General features: G+C 51.5%; 7 protein-coding genes and 1 non-coding gene across 8 annotated transcripts; 5 read left to right on the top strand and 3 right to left on the bottom strand.

Moving 5' to 3' along the window:
- Nucleotides 1-389: 389 nt before the first annotated feature.
- On the top strand, nucleotides 390-4,289 carry B0T23DRAFT_324213 (uncharacterized protein; the record flags this gene model as incomplete). Its single annotated transcript, XM_062835405.1, has 3 exons — nucleotides 390-875; nucleotides 963-1,414; nucleotides 1,484-4,289. The coding sequence occupies 3 exons, from the start codon at nucleotides 390-392 to the stop codon at nucleotides 4,287-4,289; spliced, it is 3,744 nt and encodes a 1,247-aa protein (XP_062689132.1).
- Nucleotides 4,290-4,379: 90 nt separating this feature from the next.
- On the bottom strand, nucleotides 4,380-7,044 carry B0T23DRAFT_387926 (GMP synthase). Its single transcript, XM_062837717.1, has 5 exons — nucleotides 6,703-7,044; nucleotides 6,575-6,592; nucleotides 6,214-6,380; nucleotides 6,125-6,148; nucleotides 4,380-6,038 (listed from the first exon to the last, which is right to left on the bottom strand). Exons 1-5 carry the CDS (start codon nucleotides 6,768-6,770, stop codon nucleotides 4,684-4,686), a joined length of 1,632 nt encoding a protein of 543 aa, XP_062689131.1. The 5' UTR covers nucleotides 6,771-7,044; the 3' UTR covers nucleotides 4,380-4,683.
- Nucleotides 7,045-7,499: 455 nt separating this feature from the next.
- Nucleotides 7,500-9,371, top strand: B0T23DRAFT_228627 (uncharacterized protein). Its single transcript, XM_062833844.1, has 2 exons — nucleotides 7,500-8,930; nucleotides 9,249-9,371. The coding sequence occupies exon 1, from the start codon at nucleotides 7,601-7,603 to the stop codon at nucleotides 8,912-8,914; it is 1,314 nt and encodes a 437-aa protein (XP_062689130.1). The 5' UTR covers nucleotides 7,500-7,600; the 3' UTR covers nucleotides 8,915-8,930; nucleotides 9,249-9,371.
- Nucleotides 9,372-10,436: 1,065 nt separating this feature from the next.
- B0T23DRAFT_t343 lies at nucleotides 10,437-10,509 on the top strand. Its single transcript has one exon. It is a non-coding gene; the product is annotated as a tRNA-Lys (tRNA).
- Nucleotides 10,510-11,367: 858 nt separating this feature from the next.
- On the bottom strand, nucleotides 11,368-12,734 carry B0T23DRAFT_325311 (uncharacterized protein; the record flags this gene model as incomplete). Its single annotated transcript, XM_062835500.1, has 5 exons — nucleotides 11,368-11,502; nucleotides 11,828-11,837; nucleotides 11,923-12,040; nucleotides 12,119-12,491; nucleotides 12,591-12,734. The coding sequence occupies 5 exons, from the start codon at nucleotides 12,732-12,734 to the stop codon at nucleotides 11,368-11,370; spliced, it is 780 nt and encodes a 259-aa protein (XP_062689129.1).
- Nucleotides 12,735-14,521: 1,787 nt separating this feature from the next.
- On the top strand, nucleotides 14,522-16,421 carry B0T23DRAFT_228557 (S-adenosyl-L-methionine-dependent methyltransferase). The gene is made up of 6 exons (XM_062833842.1): nucleotides 14,522-15,027; nucleotides 15,093-15,225; nucleotides 15,283-15,406; nucleotides 15,476-15,651; nucleotides 15,734-15,909; nucleotides 15,986-16,421. Exons 1-6 carry the CDS (start codon nucleotides 14,821-14,823, stop codon nucleotides 16,412-16,414), a joined length of 1,245 nt encoding a protein of 414 aa, XP_062689128.1. The 5' UTR covers nucleotides 14,522-14,820; the 3' UTR covers nucleotides 16,415-16,421.
- An 872-nt stretch (nucleotides 16,422-17,293) lies between these two features.
- Nucleotides 17,294-18,194, bottom strand: B0T23DRAFT_387914 (uncharacterized protein). Its single transcript, XM_062837716.1, has one exon. It carries the CDS (start codon nucleotides 18,012-18,014, stop codon nucleotides 17,451-17,453), a length of 564 nt encoding a protein of 187 aa, XP_062689127.1. The 5' UTR covers nucleotides 18,015-18,194; the 3' UTR covers nucleotides 17,294-17,450.
- Nucleotides 18,195-20,234: 2,040 nt separating this feature from the next.
- Nucleotides 20,235-21,238, top strand: B0T23DRAFT_387910 (uncharacterized protein). Its single transcript, XM_062837715.1, has one exon. It carries the CDS (start codon nucleotides 20,610-20,612, stop codon nucleotides 20,871-20,873), a length of 264 nt encoding a protein of 87 aa, XP_062689126.1. The 5' UTR covers nucleotides 20,235-20,609; the 3' UTR covers nucleotides 20,874-21,238.

Genomic DNA, 21,238 nt, shown 5'->3' with positions numbered 1-21,238 from the left:
ACGGAGAGGGCAGAAGTATTAAATTCAAGCCGCTTCCGTTCAAGAAGACGGCTGTTGTCCCTGGGGGCGAAGATATTCCGACAACGTCAACTAAGCGTACGCGAGGGAATGGCGAACCGGTTAGACTCAGCTCAACCCGCGACTTTACAGCGATCAGAAAGCAACTCGGATATAGACGGTCCATTGATGACCACTTTGGTAGATACAAACTAGCTGCAACTACCAAATTTACCGACCGATATTCCAAATCTAATCTTGCAAATCCAATTTCCGATCCAGACCTGGCGACTATGCTCGGGGACTTCGATTGGTCGGGATTTTTCAAAAACCACAAGCGATATTTTAAAAACAAACCAAATCCCCCCGCTGTCCTCTACAAGGGCTTCCCCATGGTCGAAAAGGTGGTCTTTGTGATGCATCCAAATCAGTGGCACTCGGAGGACAGGGATGGCAAACACTTGGAAGATGGGCACTGTTACTGGACTTCTGTCGCGCTGCTGATCTACGGCAGTGCCAGCTTCTGGTTACTTGTCAAAGCGGAACACCTCTGGTATCTCGAGAGCATCCTCAACAACCCTCATCATCCTCGCCACAATTTCTACAAGAGCATGATGGAAACCAAATTCAATACCAAGGCGGAAGGCATACAATATCAAGGCACAGACATACAGGGAGACTTCAACCTCTGGGAGGCACTGCACATTCCGGGCCTTTGGGTGAACCACGACCCGTGCTATTTGACTGCTGATCTCTACAAAGTCTTTCTCGTGCTTTACAAGTACAACTCGAATATGGATGTTCAGTTCATCAACAAGGTCTACGACATGAAGACTTTTGGGGCCTACAACAGTCGACACGTATTTCTCTGCTATGCTGTACGTCCACTCACATCTTCATGTTCCCCCAGACAATGTGACCTTTGAGAAACGCGAGCTGACACTGCTGTGACCAACTATATATAGCACGGAAATCACTATCGACCCATGCTTCCGAATGACTATTTATCATACGAGTTTCGTCTCCCACGCCCCACGCTGGCAGCAACAAAGATGTACAAGCTCCAAACGGCAGAACACAACAGACCGGTTGACGGCTTATCTCACCACTGGCGGGCACCATTGAACTCGATTCCATCTTCACTATTGCTTCCTCGAGGTCCTCATCAAGATTCGGTAACGGAAAGCCACATTTACAGAGTGGTTGGGTATGATCCCCCGGGTTTACCGCCAGCTAGGCCAAAGCGAAAATATATAGTTATCGATGACGATGATGATGACCCCAAACTCCCAAGTCCAAAGCATCCCAAGGTTGAAAAGACGGCGAATCAGACGCATAATGCAGAAGCGATGAAGCCTAGATCGCCAACGCCAACGCCTGCACCCAAGGCTACCACTCCGGTTAAATACATTCCTCGGTATGCACCCCTATCTATTGCAACTACGGCTGCGACCACCACTGATCACACTGCTTAACCAGAAAATAGAAATCACAGATTGCCGAGTCCAAGGGTTCTACGACCACCTAGACCTCTTCCAATACCCAATTGTCCAGTCGTCATACCCCCGGTGGGCAAGGCCTTTGAAGCATTGTGCGGCGAATTGGACGAAGCAGAGACCACCCAAGGCCAAACAACGTCCACAGCTCTGATCTCTCGAGGGCCATTCGGCCTTACTGCCCTCTCCTCTCGACCACCGCCCGATCTCACCAAACTGTACGCGTACTTCCCCCATCACGACCGCCAACTGCTCGACAGCTTCTATGCCTGGCTCATCCAACCCGAGAATATCGTGAAACCAGTCTACCAAATCCTAGACGCTCTGGAACTAGGCAACCAGCGATTCGAACAAGCCAAGAACCCTGCACTCGCCATCCGTAGTCTTCTCGGTCCAACAGCCGACGTCGCTGCCGTGGTGACCTTACTCACCCGCTATGACTTCCGGTTGCTCCTGGAGTTCTACTCGTACGAGATGAAAGTCGAGAATAAAGCAGGCAAAAGCGCTGCTCAACTGCTCGACGAGCTAGAAAAGGGACATTGCAAATGGACCAAGGGTATCACCGCCCCTATGCACAGCGGTGTGCACCCGGGGATTATCTACACCCTCGAGATGATGCTCAGTCGGTACGATCCCGTCTTGCTGGCCGACCTGGCGCAGTGGGCCAAGTTGTCCATGTCGGCTTGTGCAGAAGCAGGTCAGTGCCAGGGTCTGGGAAACGAAAAGAAGTGGAGTAATGCCCAGCTGGTGCAGTTGTTGGAGGAAAAACATCAGCAGAGGGAGGAGGAAAAGAGGGTCGAGCGGGAAACAAAGGAGGTGAAACGGAGATTTAAAGACCGGCTGGAGCAGCAGGATAGATTGTTGGCGCACCGTAGAGAGTGGGAGGCTCGGTATTTCAGGGAGCAGTTTTGGTCTACGTTTGATAGTAGAACCATGGAGGTTGAGATGACGGGGCGGGTGAGGGGAGAGAATGAGATGAATCTGGATGAGCCCGACATGAGTACTCTGGACATGATGGGGATAGACTCATTTGCGCCTGGACCACCGCCAGAGGGGACAGTTCCGATGGATATGGGCCCGGATATAGACATGGACGCAGATGGGGATATGGACATGTTGGTTGATCAGGAGACTGAAAAACGACGGGAACGCGAGAGATACATGGAGGAAGCGAGGCTGAAGGTCAAGGACGTGGCGAACAAGGAGAACTATGCAGACCTGTTCATAAAATCAAGGAAACCTCAAACTGGCCGTACAGAGGAGAAGCAAGCAGAGAGAAAGGTTGACAAGATGAAGCCGGAGGAGAAGCCGCGCGAGGCCAGGGAAAAGGGAGCCAACGACAAGGGAAATAACAAGATGGACAAGCAGCTGCAAGAGGCACAGAGAAAGAGAAGGGAGCAGTACGAAAAGCAGAAACGGGACGGGGAGAAGCAAGAACGAGGAAGGTCTCGCGCAGGTTCTGCCTCGGGCTCCAGTGGTCGTCGGCGCTCCGTCTCTCGTGCCGGATCTAGTTCAACTGCTGCATCTGGCACCGGACGACAGCGTCGCACATCCCTCTCCAGAGCCCCTAGTGCAGATCCTGGGAATTCGAGCCACATGCGCGAGGAGACAAAACGGTCTCAACTCGAGAATGAAACTGTCATCGATGACAATCCCATGGCTCTGGTACTGGCAAGACCTCCACCTCCCACTCTCAAGTTGCGGCCGGCTACACCGCCCAATTCTTCGACTCCCGCAGGTGATGACCCCTTTGGGCCTACACCTTCCACGAACACAACAAAGCTTGATCTAAAGCGTACGACTTTCTCTTCTTCTACTTCAAATGCCGCTTCTAGCTCCACGGCTCCTAGACCCGATCTCAGGCCTATCAAACCAGCCAGAGGCTCCAGTTCTAACCTTGCCTCTAACGCCAGCCTCAACAAACCCACCGCGCCAGGTAAACAACCGACAAAGCCTATGCAGAGATTCGACCCCAACACAGCTACGAGGCACAGCAACTTTAACCCCAACGTCGGCTTCAAGCCCAACACCGCCGGCAACACGCTCAACCCAACATTTAATCCCCAACCACGCGGCGGTCCCTCAGTCCCAGCAGGTCCTAGCCCAGGCTCCAGCTCCGGCCCTAGTCCAGCTTCCTCACGCTCTAGTAGCTCTCTCTTTGGCTCTGGCTCTAGTTCCAGTACTCGACCCCGTTCTGGTTCTGGTTCCGGCGTTGGTCGTCCTCGCGCTGGTTCCGGTTCCGGTTCCGGATCCCCTACACGAATCGGCAGGCGAATAGGCGGAAGGGCAAGATCGTCGTCCAGCTCAAGTTCAACTTCCAATAAACCATCCATGTCAGAAATCATGGACCAAAACATGGGAAAGGTGTCTAGTGCAAACGCGAATATCAACCCAATGGCATTGGCGCTTGGGGGTGGAAGTGCGTTTGCGAAATCCGGGTTTGGGTCCCTTGTCTCTACTACTACGGATAGTTCTTCTGAAAGCACATCACCTGTGAGGAAGCCCGTAAGTTCAAACTCAAGCTCAAGCTCGAGAAGTCTTTCGAGGGTGGGAAAGAAGGCTGAGGGAAGAGGTGGTGGAGGGAAAGTGGCGAGGAAGCCGTGGTTGTCGGATGTGGCGGAGGTGGATGAGGATTTATATGGGGAGGAGACCGGGATGGGGAGTGGGAATAATGGAGAGATAAAAGTGGAGGTGCAGGGTCAGGGGGACGGGGAAGATGTAATTGATGGGAGTTTGAGGATTGAGGAGTTGGGGGATGATGATGCGGATTTTATGGTTGATGAGAGTTTTTGGTGAGAGGATTGATACATAGGTCGGCAAGTACATAGAGGTAAATTTTTTCACTACACTACACTACATAGTGAGAGGGTTGATGGGGAGTCAAATGGCGTTTGGAGTTTGTGGTTTTATCTATGTATCTGTGCTTTTGGTTTATGGGCTTGGCGTCATGATGGTTCGAGAGTTATGTGAATAGAAGTGCGCCGGTTGAGAGGTACTATGGGTAGCTTCGAGTAGGAATAAACAAGCACATATGATCTCCATCACTCAAATATAGCAATTGACACAACATACATGGCATGAACACGTCAAATCTATTTCATTCCCCATCTGTTACTCATGGTATCTTCATTCATTTCCTTCCTTGCAGACGTTTTACTTTTCCAACCCTTCAGCTAGACCAAAGACCCGCTTACTCAAGCTCAATAGTGCCAGGAGGCTTGCTGGTAATGTCATAAGTGACTCTGCACACTCCATTAACCTCGTTGACAATCCTGTTCATGACGCGTTGGAGGAAGTCCCACGGGAAGTTGAAGGCCTCAGCCGTCATGAAGTCCGTGGTCGTCACCGCGCGCAGAATGATAATGTAGCCGTAGACGCGCTTGTCGCCCATGACACCCACAGCACGGCTAGGATCAACCGCCGCGTACGCCTGCGAAATCTGGTCGTACAGGCCGGCCTTGCGGATCTCGGAAATGAAAATGTGATCAGCCTGGCGGGCAATGCGCACCTTCTCCTCCGTCACCTCGCCCAAAATGCGGACGGCAATGCCGGGACCGGGGAAGGGGTGGCGCATGACGAGTTCCTCGTGGATGCCCAGGGTGCGGCCGAGCTCGCGGACTTCGTCCTTGTACAGGGAGCGGAGCGGCTCGATGAGCTGGAGACCCTGGCCGTTGGTCATGCGCTCGGGCAGACCGCCGACGTTGTGGTGGGTCTTGATGGTGGCCGAGGGGCCCTTGAAGGAGAGCGACTCGATGACGTCCGGGTACAGGGTACCCTGCAGGAAGAAGCCGATCTTGGTGCCCTTGCCGGACTTGGCGGCGGCCTCCTCGATCTTCTGGGCCTCGGCCTCGAACACGTCAATGAACTTGCCGCCGATGAACTTGCGCTTCTGCTCGGGATCGTGGAGACCCTTGAGGCCCTCGAGGAAGTCCTTGGAGGCGTCGATGACGGTCAGGTTGATGCCCAGGTGCTGCTTGAGGTCGCGCTCGACCTGCTCGCACTCGTCCAGGCGCATGACGCCGTTGTTGACAAGCACGGCCCAGAAGCGGTCGCCGATGGCCTCCTTCATCAGCTTGGCGGCGACGGTGGAGTCGACACCGCCCGAGACGGCGCCGAGGACTTGGCCCTCGGGACCGACGAGGTCGCGAATGCGGGCGATTTCCTGGTCAAGGAAGCGCGCCATGGTCCAGTTCTGGGCGCAGCCGCAGATGTCGACGGCGAAGTTCTTGAGCAGCTGGGTGCCGTTCTGCGAGTGGGTGACCTCGGGGTGGAACTGAAGACCGTAGATGGGCTTGGTCTTGTGCGCAATGGCGGCGTACTCGGAGTTGTCGGACACAGCGACGGTGTGGAAGCCCTCGGGCAGGGCGCCGAGCTTGTCACCATGCGACATCCACACGCGCATGGAGTCCTCGAGACCGGCGAAGAGGCGGTCGACGTGAGCGTCGTCGCCCTTGAGGGCCTTCAGGTTGGAGTGGCCGTACTCGCGGTGAACGCCGGCAATGACGTTCTCGGGGCTGGCGCGCCAGGCGATCTCCTGCATGCCATCTGTGAGAGTGTCAATGATGCCCCGGTGATTCGAGGTGAAGGTGGATAGACCGTGGTGACATGAATCACCATGAGATATCACATACAGCAGATGCCAAGAATGGGGACACCTAAGCAATGAGAGTGTTAGTAAAGATGCAACTTATAAGCCTTTCAGGTCAGAGGTGATGCATACCAAGCTCGAACACGGCAGGGTCGACGTGAGGAGCACCGTCCTCATAGACGGAGTAGGGGCCGCCGGAGAGAATGACACCCTTGGGCTTGTAGTCAAGATCGGCAATCTTGGTGGTGCATGGCAGCATCTCAGAGAGAATGTTGAGCTCTCTCATACGACGGGTGATCCTTTGGGAGTCATTGGGTTAGTGTGCCTGTTGTCTACGCTTGGGGGCTGCAGGGGGGGTTGTTGAGAGGGTGAAGGCAGTCCAGGGTTCACAAGTAAACAAAAGCAACCACGACACGACAGAGCCCTAGAGTACCCTAGTAACTCATCTCTCGCATGAGTGAAAGTGAAATCTAAGAGAAAAGAAGAGACCTACAAATGAGTGTACTGCGATCTGTTGTGAGAGAACGGAACGGCTTGTTAGCACTGGATGAACACATGCACATATATCCTTGCATATTGCAGTAACAACACCAAGCACGCAGAGCAGGAGGACCAACGCACCCGAAATCCAAGGTCAGGATGGTATCGAAGGCCTTGGTAGGCACCTCTCCGAGGGTAGCGGCAGCCATGGTGTTGGGATTGGAGGTTATCGACAACCAAGATGCGAATGTGCGACTTCGAATTCTGGATGCCGGATCTCAAAACGAAGACGGAAAGAGAGAAAGAGAGGGTTTCAATTTTTTTCTGGGCCCTGCAACAACCACACCCAGTTTCATCGGGTGGGGGAGGAGTCAGTGTCCATACACTGGACGGGGACTCTGGATCTCGGATGACTCAGCTACCGATAAGCTGATAAGAAGGCTCTGCAGCCAATAAATAAAAGCCCCTTCAGACGGGACAGAGTCATTGATACCCCACCCCACCCAGCGAGCCCGCCAAAGTCGGGTTCCACCCATCTGTCACTGCAGTCCGGGTGCGGCCTGGAATTCCCCAGGTGTTCCAACTTTAATTCCACTTCATCCGCACTTCTTCGTTCGTCGCATGCCATCATCAATCAAGCGAACATTGACCATGTTACTTGTTATCACAACTGACATGTCTCAACCGAGTGCTCACCGGCTCCATCGGATGCTCTTCCGCGGGACAATGCCAATGTTACGGTTTCTTTCAGCCTCTCCCTCGCCCACGTCTTTGTTCAATTTCTCTGTTCCGCGAATGTGTGCTTCCTTCGTCGTCCTGTCCACAGCCTGTCTATAGGAGAAGCATCTTGTTCACCCGAAGCCATTTTGACTTAAATAAACGGCGAGATCCAGTGTAACCATGTTGTTGTTGTTGTCTCGATCCACATCATCAGCTCAAACAAGCAGCCTCAACCTTGCCCTCACGACCACATCAACAGACACTGACTCACCAGAAAGCGACTCATACCATCACCATCAGTCACCGCCAGTCATCCAAAATGGGCAGGGACACCAAGATCGTTGAAGAATTGCTCACAAAGCCTTTCAGCCAAGATTCGGATCTCGACCATGTCCCGTTCCGGGATATGGAAGCCTACGTCCACAGGTCCGTCGAGATAAGGCACAAGGAGTTGGGCCTTGGGAAGCCGAAGAGGCCTTGCAACCACTTCGTCCTTTACCTCACCGCCAATCATGCCCGCGCCAAGGCATGGAGGGACGCCCACCGTACCGAACTCCCAGAGGTATCTCATCCCATGCATATGATATCAACCATCCTCTCGCGGAGCTGGTCTCTCGAGCCCCCCTCGGTCAAATCAAAGTACCAAGCTCTTGCTGTTATAGATAAGCAGATGAACGCCAAGGCCTTTCCTAACTACAAGTACAAACCTAGACGCAAGCAGGACAAGTCCCGCACCCTTCCCTCCACTACTGATGCCAAGCAGGCCGAGACTAAGGCGGCCATTATGCCCCAGCCTCTCCCCTCTCTCTACCCAGCTTCTCACGATCCCTTCTCCTCGTCGAGTACTTACCAGAAAGATCTGTCACCCCATATCTTCCAACGCCTAGCCTCACTTAGCAGTCGTGCTAAAGAGCTAGAGAGCTTCCTGACTCTCTGCCAGAAATCTGAAGTCATGCGGGCCGCCTACTGGCCCACTGACAAAGGTCTGGACTATGAACTGGCCTGTCTCGAATACAATAGCTTCGTCGCCTCCACTTACGAGCAGCTCAGAAACCACGTTCGCAACATCCAACTGCTCGAGCCCTACGTGCCCAAGATTTTCAACCTCCAATGGTCATATGACGAAACAATTGGTATGTACAAGGTTTCCCTGCCTACATATACTTGGCCCTCTCTGGAGCTTACCATGCCGGCAAATTTTAGTATCCCTATGCCTATTCCCATGGAGATCGATCAACAAGTGCCCTTGGATGGCCTTGAGATCGGCTTTTCTGCTGACATTGGTGTAGTCCCATCCATGAATACCAATCACCCACGGGTTAGCTTGGAGGACAGCCTTGCTAACTTTGCCGATATATCTGACTCAGATATCGAAAGGGCTCTCCAGGAGTTTGAGGTTGCTGGTGCGAACACCAATGCCAGCGAGCCTGTTGTCAACGAACCCACTGTCAACGAACCTGCTCAGGTGGAGCAAGTGCCCCTACCTGACTTTACTGGTACCGAGGGTCTTACCGATGCAGATCTATTCTTGGATCAACAGCTCTCAAAGGCCGTCGATGAAAACATGAACCTGAGTTTCCAGGACATTATCAGCATGGACATGATCATGGAGGAGAGCGAGATGCCTCTGTGAAGAATACTTGAACGTGGTTAGTTTGGGACATTCTCTTAGCGCTACGTCTACTTTCTCTTTTCTCCTGCTTTGCTTATTTTTTTCTTTCTGCATGGCATTCTTTGTGTCTGTCCGATACTCTCATAGCTTAGTTGTCCTTTGTCCTGTAGCAGTACTACCGGACCAATAGTAGCACAATGCATTGTCATAACATTTATGCCAACTCTCGTAAAGTGATGTGTACTCGTCAAGTGATTCTGATCCCTTGCCCCTGCACCCCGTGTCCGAAGAACTTCATGTTTCCCTCATGACTTGTACGGCCTCCATTAATACGGACTCTTTCCATCAACCGCAGTCTAGCAAACACTTTCAGCCCATCTCTAAGACGAAGCTCAAAACCGAATCTTTTGGTCCTCTTGCATCTAGCGCAGTGTTGTTGCCTGCTATTCATGTAACGATACTTGACACACCGTTGGCAGCGTGACTTGATGGATTTACCCATAATATGCATCTACGGCTGTACCTTCTCTTTACGAGTCGAAGGCTTTTTTATGGTGGAGCTTGGCTGTTCTCTTTTGTCGCAATGACAACGGCGCGGACTTGAAACTTGGTTTTGCCTAAAGATCGCTAGGTAGCGATTTGATGGTCTTGATAGGTGGGGGTGTAGGGCTGCCGAGTACACTAGAGTAACAACACCCCGGGTGAATTTGCTATTGGTAGTGGTAGGTACCAAGAAGTTCTTTCAAAACCTCATATGAGGGAATGAGGGTAGAGATTTCGGGAACTACCCAGAGAATATTTGCGATTTCCCACATGAATTTGTGGAGCTATCTCGGGACGGCAACTTCAGGTCCGAACGACAACTTCAAAGTCGGACGCCATCTTAACCACAATGCTAATGATGGATAACGAAAGGAGAAACGAGAAACGGAAAAAAAAAAAAAATTCACTTCTACAAAAAAGAAGGACGGAATATGCCGAAGCTATCACTACTAGGTATCGTCTGAAAGGAATAACCCGATATCGCTCCTACAGGTAACTTCCTCGCCGCCGCCGCCGCCGCCGCCCAGTTCTACGTGTCGAGTGCGCAGATCTCGGTCAGCGGGAGACAGCGAGAGCTATAGCCCGCGCAATCTGGTCTCTTTACCAGGCGCATATGGGGCCGAAGAGTTATACTCCGCCGGTGCTGGCGGTTTGAAGCTGTTAGGAGTGCGGATTTGGTCGTTGTTGAGAAGGAGAAAGGAGGGTGTGAATGGCTTCGAATTTCAATTTGGTATTCATCGGAGGGGAGGGTTGGGTGGGTTGATGATGTAATCGAGGAGTAGAAGGGAAGGAATAAAGGGTGGGAGGGGTAAGTAGGAAATGGGATACAAGAACGAACAAGGTGCAAATGGTGTAAAAGGAAGAAGGGTTGATCAAGTAACAATAAAGCCGACTCTGAGGGAGGAACCATGCCGGCGTAAGCACCGTGCTGGCTGCTCCCCTACCTACATAACCACCTTGCCTGATACTGACTTTTAACAATTGGCAGCTTCGTCAAGCTGCCCGGCTAGCTCAATCGGTAGAGCGTGAGACTCTTAATCTCAAGGTTGTGGGTTCGACCCCCACGTCGGGCTCAATTCCCGATGTTCCTCATCTGAGGACAACATCCATCTTTTTCTCTTTATTTTTTTTTTCCTGTGTTGGAGAATTTTTCGCAAACTTTTCTCGGTAGCGCCCCACACTTGCTCCAGTGGCGAGACCCACTTGCCTTTTTGGTTTGGTGAGGGCGATCTTATTGGTTGACTTTTCTACCTACCTTTGTGGTTTTGTCACCGAGACAAACACCAACTGGAGGAAACAGGAGATCGAACGAGGATCGTGTACCTACTTATTGTGTAAAAGAACAGTTTGGGAAATACAATATTTTAATATTAACCTTGCGGTCGGCTGTCTTGGGACAAAAGGGAAAAAAAGGAAGCCGGAGTTTAATAAATGTGGTATACTAGGTCGATGTCTCGACGGAGATCCTGCCGACTGCGCCGAACCCAGCATGAAAAAACAAGGAGAGACAAAGGAAGAAAAACAAAAGAAATCAACGAAGCCTTTGACCAAAGAAGCGACCCATCCGTTCACAAAACCAATCAATTCCAAGCCCACCCTCCCTCTTTTGCTCAATACCCCCGTCTAAACAGCAGCCCACCTAGTAGCAGCTGTCGTCTCCCCTCCAGACTCACTCACCTGGTCATAAGCAACAGTTACAGATCTAGTCTGCAAAATCCCACCGTCATGTTCGCCCTGCTCGCCCTCCACTTTATCCCTATGATTTCCCAGCCCCGAATCATCTTCGCCATTGTTACTGTCCTTCTTGTTCAGATTCTCCTCACTCTCCTCCTTGGCATGCATCGTAAACCCGTACTGATCCACCTTCTTTTTCTTTCTCGAGGTACTTCCCATCTCGAAGGCGTCCGGTCCGGTCTGCTTGCTGTTTTTGCTCAAACCAGGATTTCCTGTGCCTTCGGCATAGTGCTCGTTGTCGTCATTGTTGGAGTCGGTCTTGTAGCCCCGGGATCGCCAGATGCTGCGGCCTTTGGCTTTTTCGACCAGGGGTTGGAGGAGGGGGATGCAGGCTGCTATTATGATTAGGTTGCCTTCGATTCTGTGGGTCGAGGATCAGTTGAGATTCTTTAGCGGTGACGCTTGGATGTGATTAACGGGGTTAGGATCTCAGAGGGTGATTGGTTAGGTAGATTGGTACTGTAGAGGTAGTACTTACGAGGTCCAGTATAAGGGATCGCAGAGTTCGTCTAAAGGTGATCCCCCTTGTTAGTTTTCCTCTTGGAAAAAGGGACAGCCTTTTATCCAATTGGGATGGCGCCTGACACCGAGGGAAAACTTACAGCTGACATCTTGGTTGGACAGAGTCGATACGCCGGTTGCCTTGATGATACCGACAGCACCCGATCTAGTAACACGTTGTCATGTCAGTCCATGCGAACGTGGCATGGGGCAAACAGATGGCAAACGTCAACACCACGAGAGGCACTTACATGAGACCCATACCGAGAGCACAGCACAGAGCTAGCTTCTTTTTGGTGTGCATTTGTAACTTCCACAAGACAGTAGCTGGGTATATGGCCAGGTAAAAGTCTAAAAACGCCGAGCATGCTGTGGAGGTAGGCGGGTGATGTGGTCAGTCGCGTCTGGTTCTTTTGTTGGTCTTTGAGCCGACGAAATTCAACTTACTGCTAGCCCAATAAGCCAACCCCTCCAACACGTCCGGGGCGAGACAGTTATGAGGCATGGTAAGAGTCCACAGCGCCTGGGTCGGCGTGCACTGCAAGAGCAAGGTCATAACCATGGCCGTGAGTGACAGACAGCAGATGGTACCCATGGACCACAAGACTATAGTATGCAGCCGGCTGGGCATGAGCAGTCGGACCAGGAGGGCGATGACGGCGAGCTTGGGGAAGCCGAGTGTTTCAATTCCGGGGACGTAGGCGGCCATCATGAACTTGATGGTGTTTTCCTTTTGCTCGAGGTCGAGATCGGCAAAGTGTCGGCCGTTGCCCCAGGAGACGGATATCGTTACGAAGATGTTGGAGAGAACTGCACAGAACTGTGAGGACATTGTTAAGTCATGTCAGCTGGAGAAATCTTCATCACGGATCTGGGAGTATTCAGGGTATAATCGGCGGCTCGAGGGGTGTGTACTTACACACGAGAAGAGAATAACGTAGTCATCGAAGCCGAGCTTGTCGTGCACCACGGCTCGGACGTAGAGACGAGCGCTGACGAAGAGAAGGGCGAGTGCTGTGAATACCCAGCATACGGTAAGCATCATTGGCCCTTTATCGTCCATTTTGTCTGGGTAGGCGGAGCAATACTGCCTAGTGTTTTCAAGGGAAAAAGTGCACTTGAGAAAACCCAAAACCGCTGTACATAGCGAAGAGCAGAGGTACAGATAGATATCAAAGATCAAGGAAAATGGCATGCTACACAACACTCACGTGTATTTACTCGTCTCCAGCGTTCAGGGTCATCAACGTGGGTAGTAGCAACGAAACTTGTAGTAAGCCTCCAGACCAGGAAAGACAGAAATCGCCCGCTAATGTCCGGGGATCTTGACATGTGAGCCCCGTGAAACCACGAACCCTGAATCTCGAAGCAGCACCCAAGCCAACGAAGGAGCTGGGATTTTCTTCTTTTCGAACATCTACCAACAACAAGTGTCAGTGTTCTCTCTTGCAAAACTCGTACTGGGTCACTTGCAGGCAGCAATCAAGGGATGGGGCTTGCTACCACCTTGACCCAAACCGTCGGGACTTGAACTCTCTTGATTCTAAATGCAAATGATGTGCAGGCATACCCCACCCTCGGTTACGGTACTCTCATCGTTCTTGACTGGCTTACGAAGATGAAAGGTTGATGGATTCGAGGAGAAGGTCTAGTGACCTGTCATACAATGACATGGTTCCTTGCAGGAGTAAGCACAGCCCTTGGGTGGCCATGTCGGAACCCCCTTTTCTTCAGCGAAAGCAGCAAAGTTCCTTGACATACTTGTACAATGTCTGGGCTGGTTGGAGAGACGCTGTTGAAGAGGACGTCCCGAGGTCAAGATTTTCCAGATTGATGTGTCTTGAAATTGGGAATCATCATGAGGAAGAAGGCTGGCGATATCTGTCCTGAAATTGGTGGTTGCCGGGGATTTAGTGATTGATGATGGCTGGGAAGTTGTCTGGTCAAAACAAGGTACGTACGTAAGGTACCGTAGTAGGTTACACCCATCGGAGAGATAACTAGGTAGGTACGAGTGTCCATGCTGGTGGGAATCGCCATCCCCGCCTTCCACTCCCGTCGTCTCGGCACCACAGCAGCACCTTCCCTTGCAGGGCAGTGAACCCACTCCATCCAGATGTTCATGATACCTCGGTGCATACTGCATGCTGCACAGTGATGTTTTGACGCCGCTTTAGCCCGGAACAGCGAGCCGGCAGTGCCTAAGAGGCTTGCTAGGCGGGACTCGGTTAGTGCCGAACCGCTGTCAAGGCGCCAATGGTGGCGGTCCGGCTAACAGCCTCATCCGGTGGGTCCAATCCGACATCTGGCACAGTGCAACTTCCGTGCATCCGTTCTTTCCGTCTTCACTGCACTCAGTTCTTTCTTCAACACTCGGTCGTCACTTCCTCTTTTCATGATTACCTCTACTACCTACCTATGAATGCGATCTTCATGACCGCGGCCGGTGGAAGGCCTGTGACTCAGTGGGTTATTCCCGGGAAAGCAACATGCACACTGCGGAGGGAATGTGGGCGACAGCGGAGATGGCTGGAGAGAATCCTTAGGTAGTAATTCATACTTCCTTATGCCACCATTCCCTTACCCAAGGGAGTCAAGAACAGCTCGAGCCTCGAGGGACCTACCTACCTACTGTACCTACCTCTACCTCCACCTCTAGAAGCGAACAGTGAGTGGCATCATCATGGTACGTATTACCCCCATATCGGCCCCGCATTAACTCATACTAATCGATATTGGCTGGGTGTACCTACTCTCCGACCCATATCCCGGAGCTACTAAACCCGTTCCACCACCAAACTAACCATCGCGACCACCGCTTTCAACTTGCCAAAACGGTTACTCTGTTTGCTCCATGAAATGCTTCTCCGTCACCACCGAGTGCTTAGGCGTGCTGCGCCTGATCGGGGTTTGATCTCTCCCCGAGGAAGTAGGGGCAGCGAGAGGAGCCTCACTCAAGCCCCACGTCGTACGGCTGATCACATCTATGTCGAGATAGATTCGACGCGAGTGACGCTTAGGGGTAGGCCTGTCGGCGTCCTCGTCTACATATTGCCCATATAAGTAGCGGCATACATCTCCCCCCATCGAGCTCGACGACCTTTTCCCCATTATCCAAGTTTCAGTAGCACATAACACATACAGCCAACATGTCCACTACAGTTGATCTCTCGCTCGCCACTCGGCCAAGTGATGCCGATGCTGTGCCGGGCTTGATCGAGGATCTTACCTCCCTCAATGGAAACTGGACAGAAGACGATGAGGAGACGCGCCACAAGATGGTTATCAAGGCACGGAGTCTTCTCCAGTCTCTCATGACACCCCGCGAGCAAATGTTGCAACATACATGGGCTGATGTAAGTGGCTGACTGCTTTTCCCAAGCCATCGCTGCCAGCTTACTAATACGAGGTTCGAATACAGCCCGGACTTGATGCCGCTTTAACCACCGGTGTTGATGTCGGTCTTTGGAAGCTCATGGTCAAGAATGGCGTTGATGCCGTTCACAAGGTTGACCACCTTGCCAGGTCTTTGGGCATGGATCCCGAACTTCTCGGTTAGCGACTCGAGTTCATAAACACCCAAGACCTCAAGCTAATAGGTCAAACAACAGGCCGCCTGTTGCGCCATGTGTGCGCCATGGGCCATCTTGTGGAGGTGGCTCAAGATGAGTACAAGCTTACAAACTTCACCAAGTCAATGAGCCTCGATGTCATCGGCGATAGTTATGTCTGCCTGTGAGTGATCCCCCTACTAGCTTTCCCGAAGTCTATGTTGTTAACCATATTTTTTTTCACATTCTACAGACTCGGTGGCATCGGCCGCAGCCCTATCGACTTTTACAAGTTCCTTCGCGAGACCAACTGGCAAAATCCCGTCGATGCCGCCCACACGGCGTTCCATGCGTCTTACAACAGCGATGTGCCAAACTGCATGGTGTATCTCGGGTCCATCGGCATGGGTCCTCAGATGAACCACCATAGTAAGTCATGCGCCCCCGAAGGATATATCCTGCAATAGTACATGGGAGGCAACATTGCTAACCTCGCGTTTCACACTCATAGTGGGCGGTTACAGGCAGGGCCGCTTGCCGTGGCATCATCCCAAGATCTATCCTGTAGAGAAGGAATTGTTCCCCGGTACCGATGCTTCGTCCGATGCGCCGCTGGTTGTCGACGTTGCTGGCGGCCTCGGCCATGACATTGACGAATTTAAGAGAAACTACCCCAACCATCCCGGCGTGAGCAGCCCCATATATTTGTCACTCCCGACATGACAAGAAAATGGGCATGATTTGACTGACTGGCCATGTGTAGAAACTAATCCTACAAGATCGTCCGACTGTCATCCAAGATGTCAAAGACATCGATCCCTCGATCCAGCGCATGCCCCACGACTTCCTGACCGAGCAGCCCATCAAGGGAGCCAGGGCCTATTTCATGCACTCCATCCTGCACGACTGGCCCGATGATGTCTGCCAGAAGATCCTCGCTCGTCTGGCGGAGGCGATGAAGCCCGGATACAGCAAGTTGCTCATATTCGAATGCGTGATCCCGCGAACCGGTGCCTATTGGGAAGCAACCGCGGGCGACATGCTGATGATGACGCAGCTGTCGGCTTGCGAGCGGACAGAAGACCAGTGGCATCAACTCATCGAGGGCAGCGGGTTGGGTCTCAAGATCGTCAAATTCTGGTCGAGTGGACTTTCTGCTGTTGAGAATGTCATTGAGTGCGAGTTGGCGTAGGTACCTCTAGGTAGCTACATCGGTCGGACCAAAGGTAATCTAGTAATATTTAATCCTCTCACAATATCCTGACTCGAACAGATCAGCATATCAACGCGCTCAGTGCTCCGTTCTGGTTCAATGTTCCGCTATGACCACCCGCCCAATCTTCAGTCCTGCTTGTTCACATTCCGGATCTGACCTCCGACTATCAAATGAGATCATGTCAAAGCGCTCCGTATATTCCCAATCTCCAACACGGTCAACCGTGAGCCATACATCCCTGACCTACACTTGGTCTTTCGCTCTTCGCAGTTGCAAGCACTGAAGAATCATGATTAGTACCTAACCATTACTAGTGTTAACCGCAAAGCCACCACCTCCATTTGCATCATGGCGGTCTACGAAATCGGAGGACAATCGTCCACACAGGCGAGGTCCCAATCATGGTCTCTTCCACTATGCTCGCGAGTTGACTTGGGAAGATCCTTGAGACTTGAATGGGGACGAGGAGCTAGGGATCATTTGGTGGATTGTCGAATTCGTTGCACGATTCCCAAAGTTCCACTATATAAGCAAATGGTCAGCCATCATACTGTGATTTTACGAAGACACTGTGAGACAGGATGAGGTGAACGAAGCTTACCTACTTAACAAAATGTCGTAGTCTGCAGGCCCAAGATGTTAGACGGGCGAGCCTTCACGGTAGCGGAATCGAAAATCTCGGGGGCAAGGGATATTCACGGAGTTTCGGGAATAAAAGGGAGAAGAGAAGAGGAGTCTCATTGTCGTTGCCTGGACTATCCAAGAAAAGGGTTGATCGTTCACAAGATACGAGTTCTTTAAACCTGTGTCTATGCCGATTCATCGTGTACAAACAACCTAATTTATATTGAAGTCATGCAATCTCAATGAACACTCTAAACACCAAATTACTCTTACACACAAAGTTGTGACACAAACTGCAAGCACATTGAGCCCTCGCCACTAATGCCCATCACATCGGTACCCATCGTCTATTCCCCTGAGTGCAACCACACCTCGATATGGAACCATATCAACCATCACGCTGCAAGAAACGCTCCAAGTAATCCACCTTTCCAATCGACACGCCCTTCATCCGGAAAATCGCATAAGCGGTCTGCAAATGGAAGAAGAAATTGGGCACCGCGAACTTGGTGACATAATGCTGCGGCGTCATATTATACACCTGAGCCAGCAACTGCAGGTTGATCGTGTTGAAACGCAAGTGCGCCTCATCCACCGTCTTCTTGTCCACCTTGTTCAAAAAGTCAATCGTGTGCTGGCACCGCTCAATGAGCTGCTCGATGGTGGTCTCGTCATCGGCAAAGGCGACGCCGGTCTGACCAGTAATGATGTCGACAAACTTCTTGGGCGTGTTACTGGCACATTGGACCTGAAAGGTCAAGGGCTTCATGTCTGGATGCAACGTCCAGTGTGGTATCTCATTCAGTGAAATGTCGTTGACTTGGGCATGCTTGGTGGCGGTGACAAGGAGGTGCTTGAGCGTGTGTTGACCCCGGAGGAAGGTGGGGATGCTGACGTCGTAGAGGGAGAGACATCCCGAATGGTCAATCGGTACGATTTGTTTGTCGGCCATTGTAACTTGGAGGCAGGGACGAGACTCTGTATGTGATAATTTGATGTCTGGTGAGGTATGTGGAAGGTGGTTCCTGAAGATGATTAACGGGTGCAGTTGTTGGTAAATGGGAGTGCGCTGAATGTTCCTTTATTCAACACATATACAATTACCTAGACGGGTCGAGAACACATCATAGCATCCAACACTCACCTCATGCGACTGTGCTTATGACGCTAGAGCTCTGACAATGTGGTCTTTGAACCCGGCGGGGGAAATAGCACATTTGCGTCATCATGAGTTCACGTTGCGGACCTGAGAAGGTCCAACCCTCCGGCATCACCCTTTACGGCACCAGACCGCCCAAACAAAATGCCGCAGAAACATCGTCGCCAATCCTACAATCCAGTCCGCCAAACCCTAGCAGAGCCCACCTAAACACCGAGTCAACATTGCCGTTCAAAACTTCATCAAATTCTGCATATCATGGGTGTTCGAGATCTCAACTCAAGACCCCCAACCCCACTATCAACAAACCTGAGCGTCGGACGATGTGCTGGATCAGGCGCAGAAGAGGTTCGGGTTCAATCGCCTCCCAGGAAGAGTCGAGCTCCATCTTTATCTCTGGCTTCCACTACTGATCAAACTCCAGAAATTAGCGACAAAGGGTTGACCTCGGAGGCACTGTCTGGTATCGAAACAAATTCAGAGGTAGTCTTTCAGGAACTGCTGACGGCACATGTGCCTCTGACCAGCAGCGCGGCGACGGAGTCTGGACGGCAAAGGGAGTGACGTTCTAGCGCCCACTCGAAGAGATGATTCAATCCTTGTCTTGGACAGACACTGGCCGTAGTTGATGGAGAAGTCTCGGCAATCATATAGGTGAGCATCCGTCTTGGGGAATGAATGTTTTGACTCCGAAGCTGACTGGACTTGGGTGTAGCAATCGCAACGATACACTCGGTCGTTCCTCAAGACACAACCGTCACAGATGACGGAGATCTTCTACCCACGCTCGAATCCTGCGTCGAAGCTCAACGTTGGTTGCGTCGAGCGAACCAAGTGCGATGACACAGAAGGACGCAGCAAAACAGTCGAGGGATTTCAGCTCCGATACTTCGCCGACACCGATGTCTAGACCCAGATACACATCCACGAATGAGGGAAACATGCAAAGCGGGAAATTGAATTAAGGCCATGCACGCAACCATCCAGATCTCGTTTTCCCTCCACTGGCTTTCCATTGGCTCTCCCGATCATGGACGGGACAGGAGATGTGACCATGCACCCCTTCGGCCCATCGTAGCATTCACCCGCCTTCCCGGTTAAAGTTCTTACACTGATTGAGCTTATTCTTGCTCGGAGAGTTAGCGTGTGCCCATCTAATGGCTGGCATAGTTCTGTTCTGTTCTGACGGTATTCTATGCAGTCACACGCTGGTATTCTCTGGAACCAGACGAGTTTGGATCGGCGTCGTGCTATCCGCAGGTTGTGGAAAGTATGGTCTGTGTAACTTGGAGAGGGCAAGTGATACCACAGATCTTCGAATAGAAGTCTGGCACACAGAAGGTCCGCATGACAACATTTGAGTTGCCACTTCCAACAACATTCATTTAGTACTCAATACCTTATGTAACAGTTTCAACCTGAGTAGTGCACACTCCAACTACCTCGTGTAACGCTTTTGTATGACACCTGCCACATGGATGTTTACAAGTCTGCATGTCCTCATTTTATTATGTGTTTCTCTCCACAACCCCCATCGACACAGGCAAGCCAAGAAGGCCGACGAAGTATGACGGACGCCAAACATTTCTTGCGGGAAATTCCTCGAGCTAATATTCTTCAACGAACTATCGCATGTGGCAAAAGGTCAGGAGTGCTTCCGGGAAGGGTATCATGACAATATACGGGAAGAAAAGGCTCAAAATGAGAACACAAATGGACAGTTGCAGCTCCCATTGAGCATCGAAAACTCCTTGCTTCCATGAATCAAGATTAACACGGGAAGAGACGTCGCAGACATCTTGAGCTAATAACATCAAATTATCCAACTCACCTATCAAGTTCGTGCCCGGTAGACAACTTCATACATCCAATAATGATCTCGAGATCCATCACGAAATAGACTGGCAAAGCCAAGACGGAGGAATGTAGCGATATTGCTTACCTCTCCCGCCAGCATCGTGTAACGCAAACAGTGGTATCCAGCAGCGCAGCAGGGGTCATATGAAATATTCGGCCTCTAGCTGGACGGAGAGATTCACAGACCTGAACGTCTAGTACCTCTTGAGAGATTCCGGAGTTGGCGAAGTCCTTAAATAGCTCCTCTCTATTCATCAAGTACTTGATCATCCCCATCCGTTTCCCTCTGATTCTCAGACAAGCTTCAACCCTCATCAGAGCGTCCCACTTTCTTCTCATCCAGGCCATTTTCACCAACTTGACCACCAAAGGTAGGTATCTGCCTACCTTTACGCCTCGTTGACAAACCATCCAGTTCCTGTTCCTATCAGTCCATATCCCTATCTCACCCCTAACCATCTCAATCTACCTACCTCTCTTCATATCTAACCTACCCAAGCTAACAGTGACATTCCTACCCACCAGATCAAGATGCGTCTCACAACCACCCTCTCCTTCCTCCTCAGCCTCCTCGCCGTCGGCACCGTCACCGTTACGGCCGAGAAGTGCGCCTGCAAAGGCGGTACCGACCACTCCAAGACGGCCTGCGATCGCATCGGAGCCAGGTACGGCGTCCTAGGCTGCGGCTTCACGGGTTGCTGCGTCAACCCCGGCACACAGCACAACCGGTTTGTGCAGGCGTGCAAGGATTTGGGGTATGGGTTCAAGAGGTGTGATGATTGTGCTAGTTGTTAGGTACCTACCTACCTACCTAGGCGGTTTTATTAAATGCGGGAGGGGTGTTGATGGGGGTTTTCGATGGGGAGTTGTAGGGGGAGTGGGGATGCATACATGTGGTGGGATGGACTGTGTTGGAAATTGCCCTGGGTAAACTCAATGCAATGGTGGATGACGCTGGGTAGCTGTTAGTAAACACGACTGAGCAATTGTTGACATAATTTGTCTTGTTCTTGTGGTTTTGCTTGCTGGTGTTGTTCAGTTTGGTAGTGTCGTTGCTTCTTGGTGTCGGCGTTGCTTGACAAGTTGTGAGATCACTAACGAGATCAAGCGGTTGAATACAATTGATTGAGTGTGTACTATAGAGAGAGAGGGAGACTGGC

Source organism: Neurospora hispaniola (genome assembly GCF_033458365.1).
Source record: "Neurospora hispaniola strain FGSC 10403 chromosome Unknown B0T23scaffold_8, whole genome shotgun sequence".
NCBI lineage: Eukaryota > Fungi > Ascomycota > Sordariomycetes > Sordariales > Sordariaceae > Neurospora > Neurospora hispaniola.
The sequence above is the reverse complement of the archived record's forward strand: the minus strand, read 5'-3'. Positions and strand labels throughout refer to the sequence as shown.

Bases quoted from the DNA above. Each gene is read 5' to 3' on its own strand.
- B0T23DRAFT_228627 (XM_062833844.1), top strand. From the start codon at position 7,601: ATGGGCAGGGACACCAAGATCGTTGAAGAATTGCTCACAAAGCCTTTC.
- B0T23DRAFT_387926 (XM_062837717.1), bottom strand. From the start codon at position 6,770: ATGGCTGCCGCTACCCTCGGAGAGGTGCCTACCAAGGCCTTCGATACC. The intron at 6,149-6,213 runs GTATGCATCACC...CTCATTGCTTAG, and splicing joins CCCTGCCGTGTTCGAGCTTG to GTGTCCCCATTCTTGGCATC. The intron at 6,039-6,124 runs GTATGTGATATC...ACACTCTCACAG, and splicing joins CCCCATTCTTGGCATCTGCT to ATGGCATGCAGGAGATCGCC.
- B0T23DRAFT_228557 (XM_062833842.1), top strand. From the start codon at position 14,821: ATGTCCACTACAGTTGATCTCTCGCTCGCCACTCGGCCAAGTGATGCC. The intron at 15,028-15,092 runs GTAAGTGGCTGA...GTTCGAATACAG, and splicing joins TGCAACATACATGGGCTGAT to CCCGGACTTGATGCCGCTTT. The intron at 15,226-15,282 runs GTTAGCGACTCG...GTCAAACAACAG, and splicing joins CATGGATCCCGAACTTCTCG to GCCGCCTGTTGCGCCATGTG.
- B0T23DRAFT_387914 (XM_062837716.1), bottom strand. From the start codon at position 18,014: ATGGCCGACAAACAAATCGTACCGATTGACCATTCGGGATGTCTCTCC.
- B0T23DRAFT_387910 (XM_062837715.1), top strand. From the start codon at position 20,610: ATGCGTCTCACAACCACCCTCTCCTTCCTCCTCAGCCTCCTCGCCGTC.